Raw genomic sequence first — 15,983 nt, 5'->3', positions numbered from 1 at the left:
TCTGCTCTATATTCCCATTAGCAATCCAATGAATTATATAGACCTTATCATTATTTTTCTTTTATATCCAATGGTAATTTATTTTGCTTTCAGTCTTTGCAGTCAGGGACTAGGCTAAAGCTCCCCCTTCAAACTGTAACACAAATGAATAAGAGGGAGCAACAAGAAGCTCTTCTACAGATGTGTTTGTTCTCAAACCTCTTGTGTATTCCTTGAGAGTGATGTTTGGGATATGGAAACCCCATTTGTGGAGATGGTTGTCTGCATTTCCAAAGCTTTCTGAGCTCTTCCAGGAGTAGTGGTTATCCCTCTACCACAATTTCGTATCTTCTGTGTTTGCCTTTTTTTTTTTTTCCCTTCCACCTCGGTAGGACATTTTGCAAGAAAATGGGATTTTTGCTGCTTGTTATGCAGTATGTCATGTCATCTGCTTCTGCTAATTTCTCACTCAGTCATAATCCTCTCCACAGTTGCTTGTTATTTCAGGTGAGCAATGAGGAGCAGGAGCAGATGAATTCCTAAGCAACTGTGAGTCTTGGTAGGGGGGGTTCATGCAACTGTTCCTAATAATAAAACACCAGGTAGGAGAGCTGCAGAAGAGCTGGGGTGTCTGCAGAGCTCACTCCGTGGAGGTGCTAAGGAAGCTGTGCAAAATATGACCCCAAATCTGCCAGTGCCACCAGTGCACTGCTGGATGCACAGCCTCACCCCATGTGTCATCACCTGTCCCCTGAGAGCAGGGAGAAGTGTTGGATGAGACGGTGAGAAGTGTTTGGGTGCACAGCAATGAGAGAAATCATCGTAAGCTGTGCGGATTTTAGGAGAACTGAGCACTAGGTTGTCACAGGCTGTGTTCAGAGCTGCTGCACTGCAACAATGCCATCTTGGAAATGCTTCCTCCTTTGGGTGAGGTTTGTGGAGATGGGGATGTAGGTACTGACATGGCTGCTGTGGGTTGAATGTGGTAGGAATTCAGTTAATATTCCTGGTAGGCCCTGCCAGGAGCAGGGAGAAAGGGATTCAAAACAAGGAGCAGGAGTTTAACTAGGAAATGGGGAGTATCAATGGAAGAAAGTGCCCTGAAGCCTGATGCTGCCAGGTTCTCTTCCTCCATAAGTACCTTCCCATGAATTTTCATCCTTCTCTGGCTCAGCCATGTCCCTGCATTCGTCCTTGCCTTGCAGAACATGTACCCACAGCCTGCGCTCGAGTGGATGCCCTGCGCTCCCATGGCTATCCCAGAGAAGCTCTCCGACTAACTGTTGCCATAATCAACACCCTGCGACTGCAGCAGCAAAGGCAGCTGGAAATATATAAGCATCAGAAAAAAGGTATGGGTAGAGCTATGGGAGAGATGTCCCATGAGGTCTATCAGGGGTGTCCCAATGGGTTGAGGATGTCTTCTCCACTTTGGGAGAGTAGCACTGCCCTCTCCAGACTGGCAGAAGTTGACAGTGTGCAGCACTGTATGGAATCGCACCCTGGAAAGACAAACTGTGATGCTTGAGGCATACTGTCTTGGTGCACACGTGCTAAGGACACAGGTGCCCAGGTGCTGTCTTCAGGCTGCTGGAGTGTTCCCAATGTTCCTGTGTCTGGTTGCCTGTAAGGATTGCAAGTGATGCTTGCATTAAAGAGTTGCTGCTTGTTTGCAGAGCTGCAATACCTGGCTTCACTTTGCATTTGCTGAGTGAATTGTACCAGGAGGCATGCCCAGTGTTTCTCCTTCTGCAATTGAAGTTGGCAGGGAACTGAGGTCAGTTACTGCAGTGCTGTTGGTGGTCAGTAGACTCCTGGAGCTTGCTAGCTCAGCCAACTTGAGATCATCAAAAGATGGAGCTATTAAAGCTTACTGGGAGTCTTTGTTATTTCCAGAGAGATTTCTGCTTGTGTTCTCAAAACATTCAGGCTACCCATTGCAAATGAGTCCATAAGCTGGAGGTCTGACTTTATAGAGACCTTACCTTGGGACTCCTCAGTCCCTTGTGCCCTCCTGGAACAAAGAATGAGACGCTGTTCTTATGTGGCCTTAGGGGCACCTTTTTTTGTTGGGTACCTGTTGTCTCTGATGTCTGTGGCAGTGTGCGTGCTAAGATGGCTGCTCTCAGCTGCTCCTAAGCTGCCATGCCAGAGTTGGCCCTTGGAGGTTCCCATGGGATAAGAAAGGGTCTCTGTTTTCAGAGACTCCTCTGGGTGCAGAACCTCTCTTTAAATTCCATCACTTTTATTATCTTTCTGTTCCATTTTTTGTAGAACTGCTGCAGCGAGGAGCAACAACCATCACCAACTTGGAGGGCTGGGTAGGCCACCCTCTGAACCCCATTGGCTGTCTCTTTCTCACCCTGACTGAAGCTTGTAGATTAGAAGAGGAAAATTGCCTTGAAATTTCAGGTACTGAGGACTCCTCCTGGTTCCTTTCCCAGTGGCTGCAGCTGAACCAAGCCCACCAGGCAGACCCTGGGTGCAGCTCTGGGGCTTGCAACTCCTGGATGCTGAATCTGCCCTCTCTCCCTATTTGCAGGAGCAGCCAAGGCAGAGCGGTGCAGAGGCAGGGAGCTAGCGACCCTGAGTTTTTTCCAGTCCCAGGGTTTGCAGCCAGAGCAGGAGAGTGGCTTAGTAGAGCTGGGCTGAGGTGTGCTGGCCCACAGGAAGGCCCTGGAGGAGACCAGTGTGCCCTGTTGCACTTGTCTCAGGTCTCTTTGCGTGTCTTAGTGAGAGCAAGAAGGAGAGTGAAGTCCATGTCTCCTGCAGGGAGCTTTTGTAGGTCATCTGGGAGTGACTGAGGGCAGGCAGCAGGCTTTCTTCTGAAGTTGAGAGGGTTTGGTTTTTTTCTGACATGGTTCTGCCTGCTAGGCAGGATCTTCTAACCCTGCTGCATCTCTTTCCCTTTCTTCCAGATGCTGGGGACTCCAAACCCCCAGTGTATCAACATGTGCCCATTGCAACTGGCAGCCAAGACAGTGGCGAGTCCTACCTGTCACTGGCCTTAGAAGTGGCCCTGATGGGGATGGGTCAGCAGAGAGTGATGCCTGAAGGTCTCTATGCCCAAGACAAGGTGTGCCGCAATGAGGAGCAGATCATTGCCCGGCTTCAGGACCTGGAGCTGGACCCAGTGTTGGTGCAGACCCTGAGGAAGCAGTGCATCTTGCTGCTGGAAGGTGGGGGCTTGGTCCATTTGTCTGGCTTCTGTGTCTTAGCTGTGTTGATAACATCTCTGGAATGCCCTTTCCAAGGTTTATGCTTGGTTGACCCTGGCCTGGCTGCTTCTCTGTCCATGTGATGCTGAGTCTGTAGGATGTCTGCTCTGCCCCATTATCTGGTAAAGCAAAGGTTTGCTGACATCTCTGGAGCAAGACTGCCTCAGTACCTCTCAGTACAGAGAGGAGTACTAAGCATGTGGCCTCAGTTTCTGAATGATTTTGACCAGAAAGGTTTTTAAAGAAAAGAAAAGAGCAACCTTTTACCCTGGACCCAACTTGAGTTACACACCAGAGAGCTGCTGAGCAGATCATCAAGACTTTGGAATGGTGCAAACACCACAATCACATAATCAACCAGGTTGGAAAAGACCTGAGAGATCAGCAAGACCAACCTATTACCTAATACCTAACACCTCATGACAACTAAACCATGTCTCCAAGTGTCACATCCAATCCCTTTTTGAACATGTCCAGAGAAGGCCAACGAGGCTGGTGACTCCACCACCTCCCTGGGCAGCCCATTTCACTGGCCAATTACTCTTTATGTGAAGAACTTTCTCCTCACCTCGAACCTAAACCTCCCCTGGCACAGCTTGAGACTGTGTCCTCTTGTTCTGCCACTGGTTGTCCAGGAGAAGAGACCAACCCCCACCTGTCTACACCCTCCTTTCAGGTAGTTGTAGAGAGCAATAAGGTCTCCCCTGAGCCTCCTCCAGGCTCAACACCCCCAGCTCCCTCAACCTCTCCTCCTAGGGCTTGTGCTCGAGACCTCTCACCAGCCTCGTTGGCCTTCTCTGGACACGTTCAAGTATCTCAATGTCCTTCTTAAATTGAGGAGCCCAGGACTGGACACAGTATTCCAAGTGTGGTCTAACCAGTGTTGAGTACCGGGGCAGAATGACTTCCCTGCTCCTCCTGGCCACACTATTTCTGATGCAGGCCAGGATGCCGTTGGCCTTCTTGGCCACCTGTGCACACTACTGGCTCATGTTCAGATCAGATCCAGCCACAGATCCTGCTCTGCTAATCATGGCTGATGGGCTCTGCTTGCACCCAGGTGGTCCCTTCAGCGGCTTGGGAGAAGTTATCCACCGTGAGAGCGTCCCCATGCACACCTTTGCCAAATACCTGTTCTCTGCCCTGCTCCCCCACGATGCAGACCTGGCGTACAAGCTGGCTTTGCGGGCCATGAGGTTGGTGCATGTTTTTTGCCATCTCTGTCTCCGTTTTGCATCTCTCCTGTGTTCCAGCAGGAGGCCAGAATGCTTTGTAGCCCTAGAGCAGGGATGAGAGTTGGAGGCAGGCTTGGAGCTTACTGTCCCTAGGATTGTCCTGTGTATTATGCCCACACACCAAGCAGCAGTGCAGAGACAATTGCTCTCTGTTTGGGATTTGTATGGGTCCAGTAATGTCTGCTGGTCCAGCCCTCTCTGCCCCAGTCCCTTGCCCCAGGCTGGACTACTACCTGCCTGTCCTGGTGTCAGACATCATCTGCTGGAGCAGGTTGCAGGCAAGCATGATGTTGTCATCTCTCTTTGGTCTGCCAGGCCTCTGGAACCCTGCAGCATTCCCTGCCCATAGGAAGGGCTTTTTTATTCCCACGCAGACGGGCAGATGATTTGCCCCAGGCTCCAGGATGTTTCAGAGCTGGGTGGAAAGCAGAGTCACCATCTGTTAACACTCATTCTGTGCTCCTGGCTGGGGCCTGTGCTGGTGTCTCTCTGACCTGGGCTGGGAAGGTTGGGCTTCTGCTGCCTGATAAGTACCCCAAGCCTTTGCATGCGTAGAGCAAAGAGGGCCATCAAGTTAGTGACACCAGCACCAACTCAGAGGTTTAAGAACCAATATGGTGTTGTCACCGTGACTCCTGCTTCTCTTCCTTAGGCTTCTTTCTCCTTGGAGTTTTCCAGGCTTTTAGATAACCCCACAAGAGCGGGTAACCCAAACCGGCTGCGGGGGCCCTGGGGAAATGTGCCACTGCTTCTAATGACAACTGAGCTTTTTAAAAAGAACCAGATGATAAAGCCAGGAGTTCTGCTGGGTGCTCTGACATGAAAGGAGTGGGGAGGGAGGAGGGATTTTGCTGCCTTTTTTTTTACCCTTTTCTTCTTCTTTCCTGAGGCTTGCACTTCTCCTTACACGTTTATAAATGGCTTCACGGATCATTCTCCTCCTTTCAAGTTGGTCTCAAATTGATCCCTGTGCCCATGTGTTGAGCATGCAGCCTCAGGAGCCCCCATACATGCACGGCAGCAGGATGCTTGCAAAGGCAGTGTTGTGGGCAGCTGCCCGCAGGCAGACCCTGCCTTGCCTTGCTGCCTTGAGCAGAGGGTACAAAACCAGACTTGGGCAGGGCTCTGATCTTGCTTCCTTCTGTTTGTTCTTCAGGTTGCCTGTCCTGGAGACCACAGCACCGAGCGGCGATGTGACTCACCCCCATCACCTAGTCTCAGTGGTCCCCAGCAGATACCCGCGCTGGTTCACCTTGGGGCACCTGGAGTCGCAGCAGTGCGAGCTGGCCTCCACCATGCTCACAGCAGCCAAGGGTTGGTGGCAGGGACAACTGTGGAACAGGGGTGATGGGACAACAGCATCCAAGAGATTTTTCTGGAGAAAAAGGGGAGCTTCTGCTTACACTCCCTTGAGAACTGTCAGAAAATGGTTGAGTGCCCCACTGGCAGCCTGCTGCTCTTGTCCCAAAGGGCCTCAAGGCTCGTGCTCTGGTAGGGCAGGACTCGGGGGTTTCCCCGGCGCTGCAGGCAAGCCCGCAGGGATGCCAGCCACAGTGCTGCAGATCCTGGGTAGTGCCTCTGGATGATGTGGGACCATGCCTATCCTGCAGCATGGTCAGCTACCAGATCAGCTTGCCCTGCCAGATGTCATGAGTTCATCCCATAGTTCAGTTTGAAGCTGCTTCTCCTTCTACCTCTGCTTTTTCTCTTCCTGCCTTGTGGTAATGATTTTGCACAAGCTGTAGGAGGGAAAAGACCTCCTGTGCACCAAACCACATGGAGGTTTCGGCAGAGATAGGGATGGGTGGGAAACCAGAGTCCCAGCTGCAAGGGTCCTCACTGGTCCCTCAGGCCTATTTGGTTCCTGCCTAAGCACGATGATTAAGGTGAGCACAGGCTTTCCATTAAACATTCCTCTGTCCAGAAACCAACCCTACCAGGACAGTTGAGAGCCTTGTGTCCCATAAGGGCCAGAGACCTGAGTGGCTATCGTTGCCTGCTGCTCTCCTGCACCATCTGTGGCAGCTTCTAGCCCTTGGTGCTGTCAGCTTTATGGGGAAGGTTCTGCTTCCCTAGTAAGGTGGAAAGGAAAAGAGCTGTCAGAAAGCTACAGCCTCGCTGCATCAGCAGCCTTTTCTCTCCTTCCAGCCTTCCTCCTCTTGGCTGTTTTTCTAGGGCTGATGGCATCCTGCCCCTGCCTTGCAGTGCCCTGATGGAGTGTTGGTACCTGGCTTATGCTTAGTTTCCTCTCCCTTCCAGCCCTTAATGGGGATGAGGTTTTTATGCCAGGGGTTTAGGGCCCTTGGATTATGTGTATTTTTCCCATCATCCCCTTCCCTGGGTGTTCTCCTGCTGCAGCATGTCCTGATGTGATCCTATGTCCTCATAGCCTCTCCTGCCCATGCCCCCGCAAGTCATTTTGGGGAGGGTTGGCTTTTCATGGCAGCTGTGGGTGGCAGGCGATATCTTTAGCTATTAGTCACCAGAGATGCCTCTGTGCGCCCAAGAGCAGCTCGAGGTTTTCAACACTGCCGTGTGTTACTTGGTTTTCTGTACATGAGGTTCATCTGTTTGTTTAATGACTGTGGCACTAGAAGTATGACTCTGGAACAACAAGGCAGAGGGACCTGATGTGGTGTGTTGACATCTCCAGTCTGCATCCATGTCAGAGGTCCTCTCCCTACCCTGTGTCCCACAGGTGTGGCGGGGGGGGAATTTCAGCTCACACTGACATAGGCTGATAGGAGGATTCCCCAATTCACAGGCAGGATCATTTATATGTCTTGATGGGTCCTTCCACCAAGATCCTGCCCTATCTCCCATTGCCGTCTTGTATCCTTATGGCACCCTTGGCCTCCTGTGGCAGGAGATCCACATCATCAGTTGCTGTTGTGCCAGGAGCCCTCATCTTTGGGAGTATCTCGGTCTTTCTCAGTCATGAGAGATTTGTGCCTAACCTGAGTGATTCAGAACCAAGCCACAGTGAGAGGCCCAGTCTTGTCTTGCAGAAAGAAGTGACTTACTCAGACAGACAGTGTATGTGCAGGAAACAGTACTTCTTATTTATGATGTTTCTAAGAGAAGACCTTTCTGCAGCCATTCAGCATTGGGCATCTCCCCAATTCCCCTCCTTTGGGAAGAATCTGGTTTAGAGCTGTCAAAACTTGAGCCTAGGGTGGAATATTCAGGTGCCTAGAGATGTCTGCTAATGCTTCAGAAATGTGTTTGGAATCACTCAGGCTGTTTGTCCTCCCTGCAAGAGGATGAGCTTGAGCAAGGAGAGGCGCTGTAGGATGTGTCACCTCCTGGGGAGAACACCCTATTTTGCTGTTCAACTGCAGAACCTGATCTGGCATCCCTGTGCATCCCTCCACATGCATGTCCAAGGGGGCCTAACCATGCTGAACCATGTTCACCACTCAATGCAGACAGGACATGGGGCTTGAGGGCAAGACTGGGGGAGGCTGAGCCATCTGACCATTTGTACCTGCACCCAGGAGACATGCTGCGCCTACGCACAGTGCTGGAGGCCATCCAGAAGAACATCCACTCCTCCTCCTTGATCTTCAAGTTGGCCCAGGATGCATTCAAGATCGCCACACCAGCTGACAGCAACTCTGACACAACACTGCTCAATGTGGCGCTGGAGCTGGGGCTCCAGGTATGGGATGGCACTGGGGGTGCTGATAGCCCAGCAGCAGCACACTGGTGATGGTCTTCTACCAAGCAGGCAGTCCCCTACGGAAAGAATAATTCATCCCTGCATGGCCCTCAGCAGGGAAGCTCATCCCTGGGAAGTCTCATGTACCTGCTGCAGTTTGGGTGGAAGCAAGGCAGCACTGGGGAGTGAGCAGCCAGACAGGCCAGAGGGACTTTGGGGGAGTATTCCTGTCTTGGGTGTCCTCATTGGAGCCCTGTGGGGCAGCTGGTAATGCCAAGTTTGCCTCGCAGGTGATGCGCATGACCCTGTCCACCCTCAACTGGCGGCGGCGGGAGATGGTGAGGTGGCTGGTGACGTGTGCTACTGAAGTGGGTGAGTGCCTTGCTTGAGGGGTCCAGCTTGCACGTGATGAGAGTGGGTGGGAAAAGAGAGTCTAGGGTCATTCATAGCTCTGGGCATCTTGAGTTCTCCTGAGTCTCCTATTTCTTCCTGGGTAACTGGATGCACCTCAAAGCACCAGCTAGCAGGGCTTGGGGCTACAGCAAGGGACACGTTTAGGATTGGATTTAGGTCCTGTGTACCCAGGTCAGGCCAGCAGCGTTTGCTGTGCCCTGCAGCATGTCAGCAGAGAGTAGTCTCTCACTGTCCCTCTGTGCCCTGTTCCTGCTGGGGCAGAGGCAGCAGTTCACAACTGCTGCAAACTGGCTTTGTGCCAGCTCCAAACACCCAGGACTCAGATCTGAGCTAGGCTCCAGGGCTATGCCATAACTACGGTGTTTTCTTGCAGGGGTGAGGGCCCTGGTGAGCATCTTGCAGAGCTGGTACTCACTATTCACTCCCACGGAAGCCACCAGCATTGTGGCAGCCACAGTGATGTCCCACAACACCATCCTGCGCCTGAGCCTAGACTACCCGCAGCGGGAAGAGCTGGCCAGCTGCGCCCGCACCCTGGCCCTGCAGTGCGCCATGAAGGACCCACAGAACTGTGCCCTGTCTGCCCTGACCCTCTGCGAGAAGGACCACATCGCCTTCGAGACTGCCTACCAGATAGTCATCGACGCTGCTTCCACCGGCATGACCTACACCCAGCTCTTCACCATCGCCCGCTACATGGAGCACCGGGGCTACCCGCTCCGGGCATTCAAATTGGCCTCATTGGCCATGACGCATCTCAACTTGGCCTACAACCAGGACACGCACCCAGCCATCAATGATGTGCTCTGGGCCTGCGCCTTGAGCCACTCTCTTGGCAAAAATGAGCTGGCGGCCATCATCCCACTGGTAGTGAAGAGTGTGCACTGTGCAACGGTGCTCTCGGACATCCTTCGCCGCTGCACCATGACGGCCCCGGGGCTAGCCGGCATCCCCGGCCGCAGGAACTCGGGGAAGCTGATGTCCACCGACAAAGCCCCTCTGCGGCAGCTGCTGGACGCGACGATAAGCGCCTACATCAACACCACTCACTCCCGGCTCACTCACATCAGCCCACGGCACTACGGGGAGTTCATTGAGTTCCTCAGCAAGGCCAGGGAGACCTTCCTCCTGGCGCAGGACGGGCACATACAGTTCGCCCAGTTCATTGACAATCTCAAACAAATCTATAAAGGCAAGAAAAAACTGATGCTGCTGGTGCGGGAACGGTTTGGGTGAGCCCTGATCCCCACCACGCTCACTGGCAGGGTTTGGCCGCAGCATGGGGACTCGGGAGAGAAGAAAGAAGGAAGCAGAGATCACGTTACCCCCATCAGCAGAGGCTGCTCTGTGCTGGTCTTCTGTTTCTTTTTTTTTTTTTTGGTTGTTGTTGTTGTTGTCGTTTCTTTTTCTTTTCCCTTTTTTTTTATTTTACTTTTTTTTGTCTTGAATTTAACCATTTCACACACTGAGAGGATCCAGAGATTCCTTGGGCACAAACCAAAAGGCAACCACAGGGAAAAAAGGATGGTTCGCTCAACCCCCTGCCCTCCCTTGCCAATACCAAAAGCTAACCTGGAAATCTAATACCTCTTTCCTGAAGGAAGCAGTCGCTGGAGGGATCTGAAGGTTGCAAGTGCAAAAGTCGTTAGAATTGTGTGGGTAAGTAAAAAAAAAAAATAAAAAGAGGGAAAGGAAAGAAGAGCAAGCAGAGAAACCCATGACACTAGAACCTCATGCGTCACCAAAAGCGATTGCAGAGCGCTTCTCCCGCCCGCCCGAGACATGCAAACTCCTCTATTTGTGAAGATACTTCAATAAAAACAAGTTAAAGTAACTGTTCTCAGGGATTGCTTACTAAAAGTAACACACAAAAAAAAAAAGGAAAAAAAGGAAAAAAAAAGAAAAAAGCATTTATGATACTGTAAATACTATAGTATATGTGTCAATTATTAAATTGTAAAGTTATAATTATTTATAATTCTGTCTTTTATTTGGGGGATACTTGAAATTGTCATGGGCTGGGGCGATTATTTTTATTATTGCTATTATTATTATTATTGTTATTATTATTATAAATATTATTTAAAAAACAAAACAGACACACACAAAACCACAGACAAAAAGAGGAGGAGGCACCACGTGAACATTTCTCAGGTTCCCACAGCATTGTTGGCAGCAAGAAGGGTGTTGGGGGAGGCGAACCTCCACTCTACTCACAGCCCTGGGATGGACAGATGGAAGGAGGAGCGGCAGCACAACGCTTGAGGACAGCGAAGGAAGGGACTTGGGGCAACTTGCTCAGACCCACATGGATGCTGGTGATGGAGGACATGAGCTCATTGTGTTGTACACAGCTGGTGGGCATAGGGGTGTGAGGTGCCTGGGCAGGAGAGGGCACCAGGGCTGCCTGGCTCCTGGGGAGGGAGGTGGGGCAGACATAGACGTGCTGCCTCCCCCGTATTCTGCTTCCCAGCTCCATGGTTTGGCCAGCACTCAGCCCTTCCTGGCTTTGCCCTATGCTGGGGGCAGACTGCAGCCCTGGGCTGGCAGCTCTTTGGTTTTGGTTCATTTCTTTGCCAGCGGGTTGGGAGGGCTGGGGGGGCCAGGGTCAGTCTGGGTGGTGACTTGTAGTTAGAGAATGTGGGCTAGTTATCTGCTGTCTGGTTTGACTTCTGATTTTTTTGGTAAGTGACTTGTGTCCATGCTCCGGCCAGGAAACCAATTGTACTCGGTCTCTGTTGCCACTGAAAGAGCAGTCTTCAACCAGTCTGTTTCTCTTTTTTTCCCCCCTTTTTTTTTTTTCCCTCTTTTTCTTTTGCGCGTGTGTGTGTATGTGTGTGTGCGACCTCTTCATCTGATGTTTAATAATAAAAGGGATGAACATAACTGACTGTATCTCTACTGCCTTTCTCTGAAGATGGAGAGGTCACCACACTTGATGGGTAGCCTGGCATCTCAGATTACGCAGGGTAGAGCTCTGGGAAGGAGGTGGCATCATAGCACCCTGTGCTACCCAACTCCTGAGCCTTGTGGGAGGACAGAGCAGAGGCAAAGCACCCTGGCTGCTTCCAGGTGTGCCATGCTCAGCATCAGCAGGTCCCTGCCAGTGCTGGTGCCTGCTAGAGCAGTATGGGTGGTGCCCACGTCTTGATCCCTCCTACAGCCAGCTTGGACTGCAGCATACGGTGGGGTGGCACAGTCACAACCCAGGGGTCCTAGGTGCCACCTTGGGCTGCTTTCCGCAAGGTTTGCAGAGCCCCAGGCAGGTTTGGTCCTGAGGATCAGATAAGATGGGGAGCTATGCAGAGAGATCTCCAGGACCAATGGGATGGTCCCAAAGAGCTTCTTTGTGAACTAGAGGAGGGTGATGGTGGTGCTAGGGTCATGGTGTCTGCTGTCATCTCAGCCAGTGTAGCAGGGTGCTGGTGGTGCTACTGTCTAGAGAGCTCCTGTCATATGGCCAGCTGTCTCCCATCCACTCAGGTTGATGGCTTAATGTAATGAGCAGTACTGTGGCACACAGCTAATGCTTAGACTGTGGCATTGGTGGGCTGTGAGCTCCCAGTCTCTGACCCTGCCAGTCTCAGGCAGCCCATCTCCCTTAGCAGGGCTGAGGGCATCTGTAGTGCCAGGATATGCCTATTGTGCTCTGGGCTCGTATCATCTCCCACAAGCTGTTGACATAACACTGTACAGCCTGTCAGGAAGAGGCATCCCACACACACTTTCCCCCCCCCACCCTTCCCATTCATCAGGATGGGGCTCAGGGTCTCCCCTTCATCTCACACGTCCCACTGCCACGCTAGCATCAGTGCCGCTCACCTGCAGGACTGTACAGTTCCCCATTGCCCCAGCCAGAGCCACACAGCTGATGTGGAAAAGGGGCTGGTTTAATGCTGAAGCCCAGGCTCAAGGCAAGCCCTGTGACAACATAGTACTTGAGGTGACTGTACCCAAACGGGAGTCCTGTCCCAACGCCCCAGGCTCAGCTGTGCTTGTTGATGTGCCGTGAATGAGCATGCACAGCCTCCACAAAGGCACCAACGTGCTCTGGATTCATGTCAGGGTAGAGGCCATGGCCCAAGTTGGCAATGTAGCGTTGGGTCCCAAAACCTTCCAGCATCTTCTTCACCAGCTCGCCAATCTTCTCCTGTAGGCAAAGTGGGAAATCATGCATCAGCCCTATGCAGCCCAGGGTACTCCATTCCCCCACAAGATGCCAGTCAGCTTAGGGGATTGATGGGACATGAACCAGGACTGCAGGTGGGGAAACTGAGGCATGAGGCCTTTAACATGGGCTGGAATTAGCCTCCATTGCTGATGATGACCATGGCTCACCTTGGGTGCATAGAGAGCACAGGGATCCAGGTTCCCTTGCAGGGTGACATATTTCCCTGTCTGTGCACTGCAGCAGGAAGAAAGCAGGTGAGGTGTGTGTAGTGCAGAGGCTGGGGGCAGCCAGGTGCTTGCAGCCCCCAGCACAGGGCACACAGGACCCATCAATGCATAAGAGGTCAGGGTACTCAGCCTAGGGTGCTACCCCAACATTACAAAGCTCTGCCAGACTTACCGAGCTTCCTGGGGCCGGATAGTCCAGTCAAGACCAACCACTTCGTAACCAGCATGGGCCAGGTCATGCAGGGCATAGTGAGCATCCTTGGCAAAGATGATCTGGGGAGGGAGGAGACGGGCAGTAACACCACTATGGGCCAAGCTCCTCTCCCTGGGCTAGACCAAGGGAGGCAGGTACCAGAAGATGCATCCCTCTCCAACAGACCCCGGATGGCAGGGCCGATTCAGGCAGCACCAACTCACCATGGGTACCAGGGGCAGTGCCTCCTCCTTCAGCTTGCTCTTGACAGCCTGGGCGATGTCTCGGATGTAAGGCAGGGCAAAGGTCTCAAACTGCTCTGGGCCCAGGTGCCCAGCATGGGACTCAAAAAGCTGAAGCGCCTGCCAGGGACATGAGGCTGAGAGTGCCACACCTCAGTTCCTCCTGTACCTCCCAGAAGCTGGACCCTCTCTGCTCCATCCCTAATCCCTGCCTTCTTGCCTGGCCCTGCTCCCATGCCCCAGGACACACCTGTGCTCCAGCAGCCACCTGGCCCACCAAGTAGTCAATGATGACATCAGCCAGCAGCCGCAGCAGTCGATGGCTTGCCTCAGGGTGACAGTAGAGCCAGCTCTTGGCCTTGGCCATTGTAGTGGAGCCACCACCTTCAATCATGTACGACATGAGCGTCCACTGTGGGAAGGAGAGGAGTGGAGTGAGGAGGAGGTTGGAGACACAATAACACGTGAGAGGCTGGGCACAGTGCTGAAGGCAGTACCCATGAGAACCTTAGAGCATGGGGCACAACTAACTGCTGCTGTGTTGAATGTCTGTCACCTATGCACTCCTATAGCATCCACTGCTTCGGAGGTGTTGTGGCCAATAGCACCCCAGAAGAAAGAGTAGAAAAGCCCTGCTAGGAAGCCTATAGGGAGAAGCCACATCACTTACAGGTGCCCCAGAAAAGCCAATGAGGGGCACCCTGCCCTCTAGGCTGTGTCGTGTCAGCGTAATGGCCTCAAAGACGTAACCTAGCTCTGCAGTCACGTCCACTTTCTGTCGCAGTTTCAGCAGATCCTCCACCTCCTTCAGGGGCTCTGTGAATGTGGGTCCTTTACCAGGGACCATGACAACTTCCATGCCCAGTGCCTGGGGACAGGGGAGAATGGAAGAAGAAATGAGGTGGTCTCAAACCCAGACCAAATTCTAGCTGCTACTCCCCATTACCAGTCATGGCTCTCACCTGGGGCACCACTAAGATATCAGAGAAGATGATGGCAGCATCCAGGGGGTAGCGTCTGAGTGGCTGCAGAGAAGAAGCAGCAGTATTAGTGAGGGACTAGGACCCCCTCCTCATGGAGGACCTGGACAAACACATGGCGCAGTAAAATCCCCAAGGGCTGCACAATTTATTTGAGTCATCCAAGGTGGTCAGACCCAAAGTTTCCCCCCATCTCCATCTGGGCTGGGAGAGGAGATGCACTGACCCCACCTTGAGGGATCCTCACCTGCAGCGTCAGCTCACAGCACAGTTTGGGGCTCCGGCAAGTGGCAAAAAAATCCTGTGCAGCTCGGGTCTCCCGAAACTCTGCAAGGGACCAGCATTTGCATTACAAGGTGCATGCCAGGCCCCTCTCCCCATTCCCTCCTTACACATCTCCACCTCCTCACCGGGAAGGTAGCGCCCTGCTTGCCGCATGCACCAGACCGGGGTGTGCTCCGTCTCCTCCCCGCGCGCTGCTCGCAGGAACGTGTCGTTCTTCAGCTTGGGGAAGCCCTTGGGGCTGTGGACAAATGAGCAGATACGGGTTGTCACCCACGAGGGGCCGAGTGTCCTGCCAGATCCCTGTGACACAAAGTGTCACAGTGGTGTGTTCCCACTCCCCGGCTGGAAAGGCAAGAGCTTGTGCCCAGCTGTGACAAATGTGACAAATGTCCCCCCCGCCACGGTTCAGGGTCTCTTCCTGCACAGGATCGCAGGGCCCTCCCGGAGAGAGCCAATGCCCGTGAGATTAAGTTATCAGGGCCCGCAGTTGCTCCTGCCTGGACAGATTTGGGGCCAGTGGGGCACAGGGATGGGCAGCCCTGCCACGGGAGTCCTCTTCCCTATCTGCGCTGTGCAGCCCCCGAGACACAGGCATCGACCGAGGTAGCAACCACGCGTCCTCAACCTCCCCACCACAGTGTCACTGCTGAGGGGCTGCTGGGGTCCGGCCTGCCCCTGAGACGTGAATCCCAGGCAGCCGTGAGGGGCGGCCAGCACTCATCCTGCTGTGACAGTCGGGGGCGACCGGGACAAAGTCCTTAAAACCTCCAGTGTGGGACCAGTGCCTTCACCGCCACACCACTGGCGCTGCTGATCCACCCAGCACAGGGTCACTATCTTCAGTGCCTCAGCAATGCACGACCAGCCTCCCAACACCCCACCAACGACCCCAGTGCAGGGCTCTGGCGCCAGCACAGTATTCCCAGGGCCACACCAGTGTTCCCATTACAGGACACAAGCGCTAGAGCACCGTGTCCAGGGCCACATCAGTGTCCCTCATGCAGGACTCGCCGGTCCCGGTTACTCACAGAAGTCGCTCGCCGCCCTCCATCCTCCCGCTCCGCTCCACCTTCCAACCGTTGCTTCCCCGGATCGGCGCGGCCTGCCCCGCCCTCGCCCCGCCCCCCCGCGCCGCCATCTTGTCATAGTCCCGCCTCTCCGCACGTTTCCATCCTGTCCGGCTTCTCGCTCCTCCGTACGCCGCCATCTTGCCCTGCCTCTCGCCCCTCCGTACGCGGCACGGGTGCCGCCATCTTGCCCTACGTCCGCCCCATCGGGCGCCGCCATCTTGCCTTATCGGCGGGCGGGGTTTGCCGTAAACCCGCGAGTAGCGACCCCGCAGGTGCGGGGGTTCGGCCGCTGCCTGCTGGCCAGGGTA

At 53.5% G+C, this 15,983-nt stretch overlaps 2 protein-coding genes across 4 annotated transcripts in view; one reads left to right on the top strand and one right to left on the bottom strand.

Annotated features, from left to right (window-relative positions):
* ZSWIM5 (zinc finger SWIM-type containing 5) overlaps positions 1-9,762 on the top strand; it is a 103,222-nt gene extending 93,460 nt beyond the window's left edge. For all 3 annotated transcript variants that reach the window (XM_054384162.1, XM_054384163.1, XM_054384165.1), the window contains 8 exons: positions 1,185-1,331; positions 2,254-2,391; positions 2,898-3,158; positions 4,258-4,393; positions 5,589-5,746; positions 7,930-8,093; positions 8,384-8,465; positions 8,881-9,762. In XM_054384162.1, the coding sequence (XP_054240137.1) occupies positions 1,185-1,331; positions 2,254-2,391; positions 2,898-3,158; positions 4,258-4,393; positions 5,589-5,746; positions 7,930-8,093; positions 8,384-8,465; positions 8,881-9,743 (1,949 nt within the window). In that variant the 3' untranslated portion in view covers positions 9,744-9,762. The remainder of the gene's footprint in view (positions 1-1,184; positions 1,332-2,253; positions 2,392-2,897; positions 3,159-4,257; positions 4,394-5,588; positions 5,747-7,929; positions 8,094-8,383; positions 8,466-8,880) is intronic.
* A 2,653-nt stretch (positions 9,763-12,415) lies between these two features.
* On the bottom strand, positions 12,416-15,858 carry UROD (uroporphyrinogen decarboxylase). Its single transcript, XM_054384149.1, is given in 11 exon segments — positions 12,416-12,657; positions 12,846-12,912; positions 13,078-13,178; positions 13,323-13,460; positions 13,591-13,752; positions 14,011-14,208; positions 14,303-14,365; positions 14,568-14,647; positions 14,731-14,843; positions 15,634-15,791; positions 15,793-15,858. Coding segments are annotated over 11 exon segments (1,311 nt in total). The 3' UTR covers positions 12,416-12,492.
* Positions 15,859-15,983: the final 125 nt, after the last annotated feature.

The sequence above is a fragment of the Indicator indicator genome, chromosome 10 (genome assembly GCF_027791375.1).
Source record: "Indicator indicator isolate 239-I01 chromosome 10, UM_Iind_1.1, whole genome shotgun sequence".
NCBI classification, from domain to species: Eukaryota; Metazoa; Chordata; class Aves; order Piciformes; family Indicatoridae; genus Indicator; species Indicator indicator.
The sequence above is the reverse complement of the archived record's forward strand: the minus strand, read 5'-3'. Positions and strand labels throughout refer to the sequence as shown.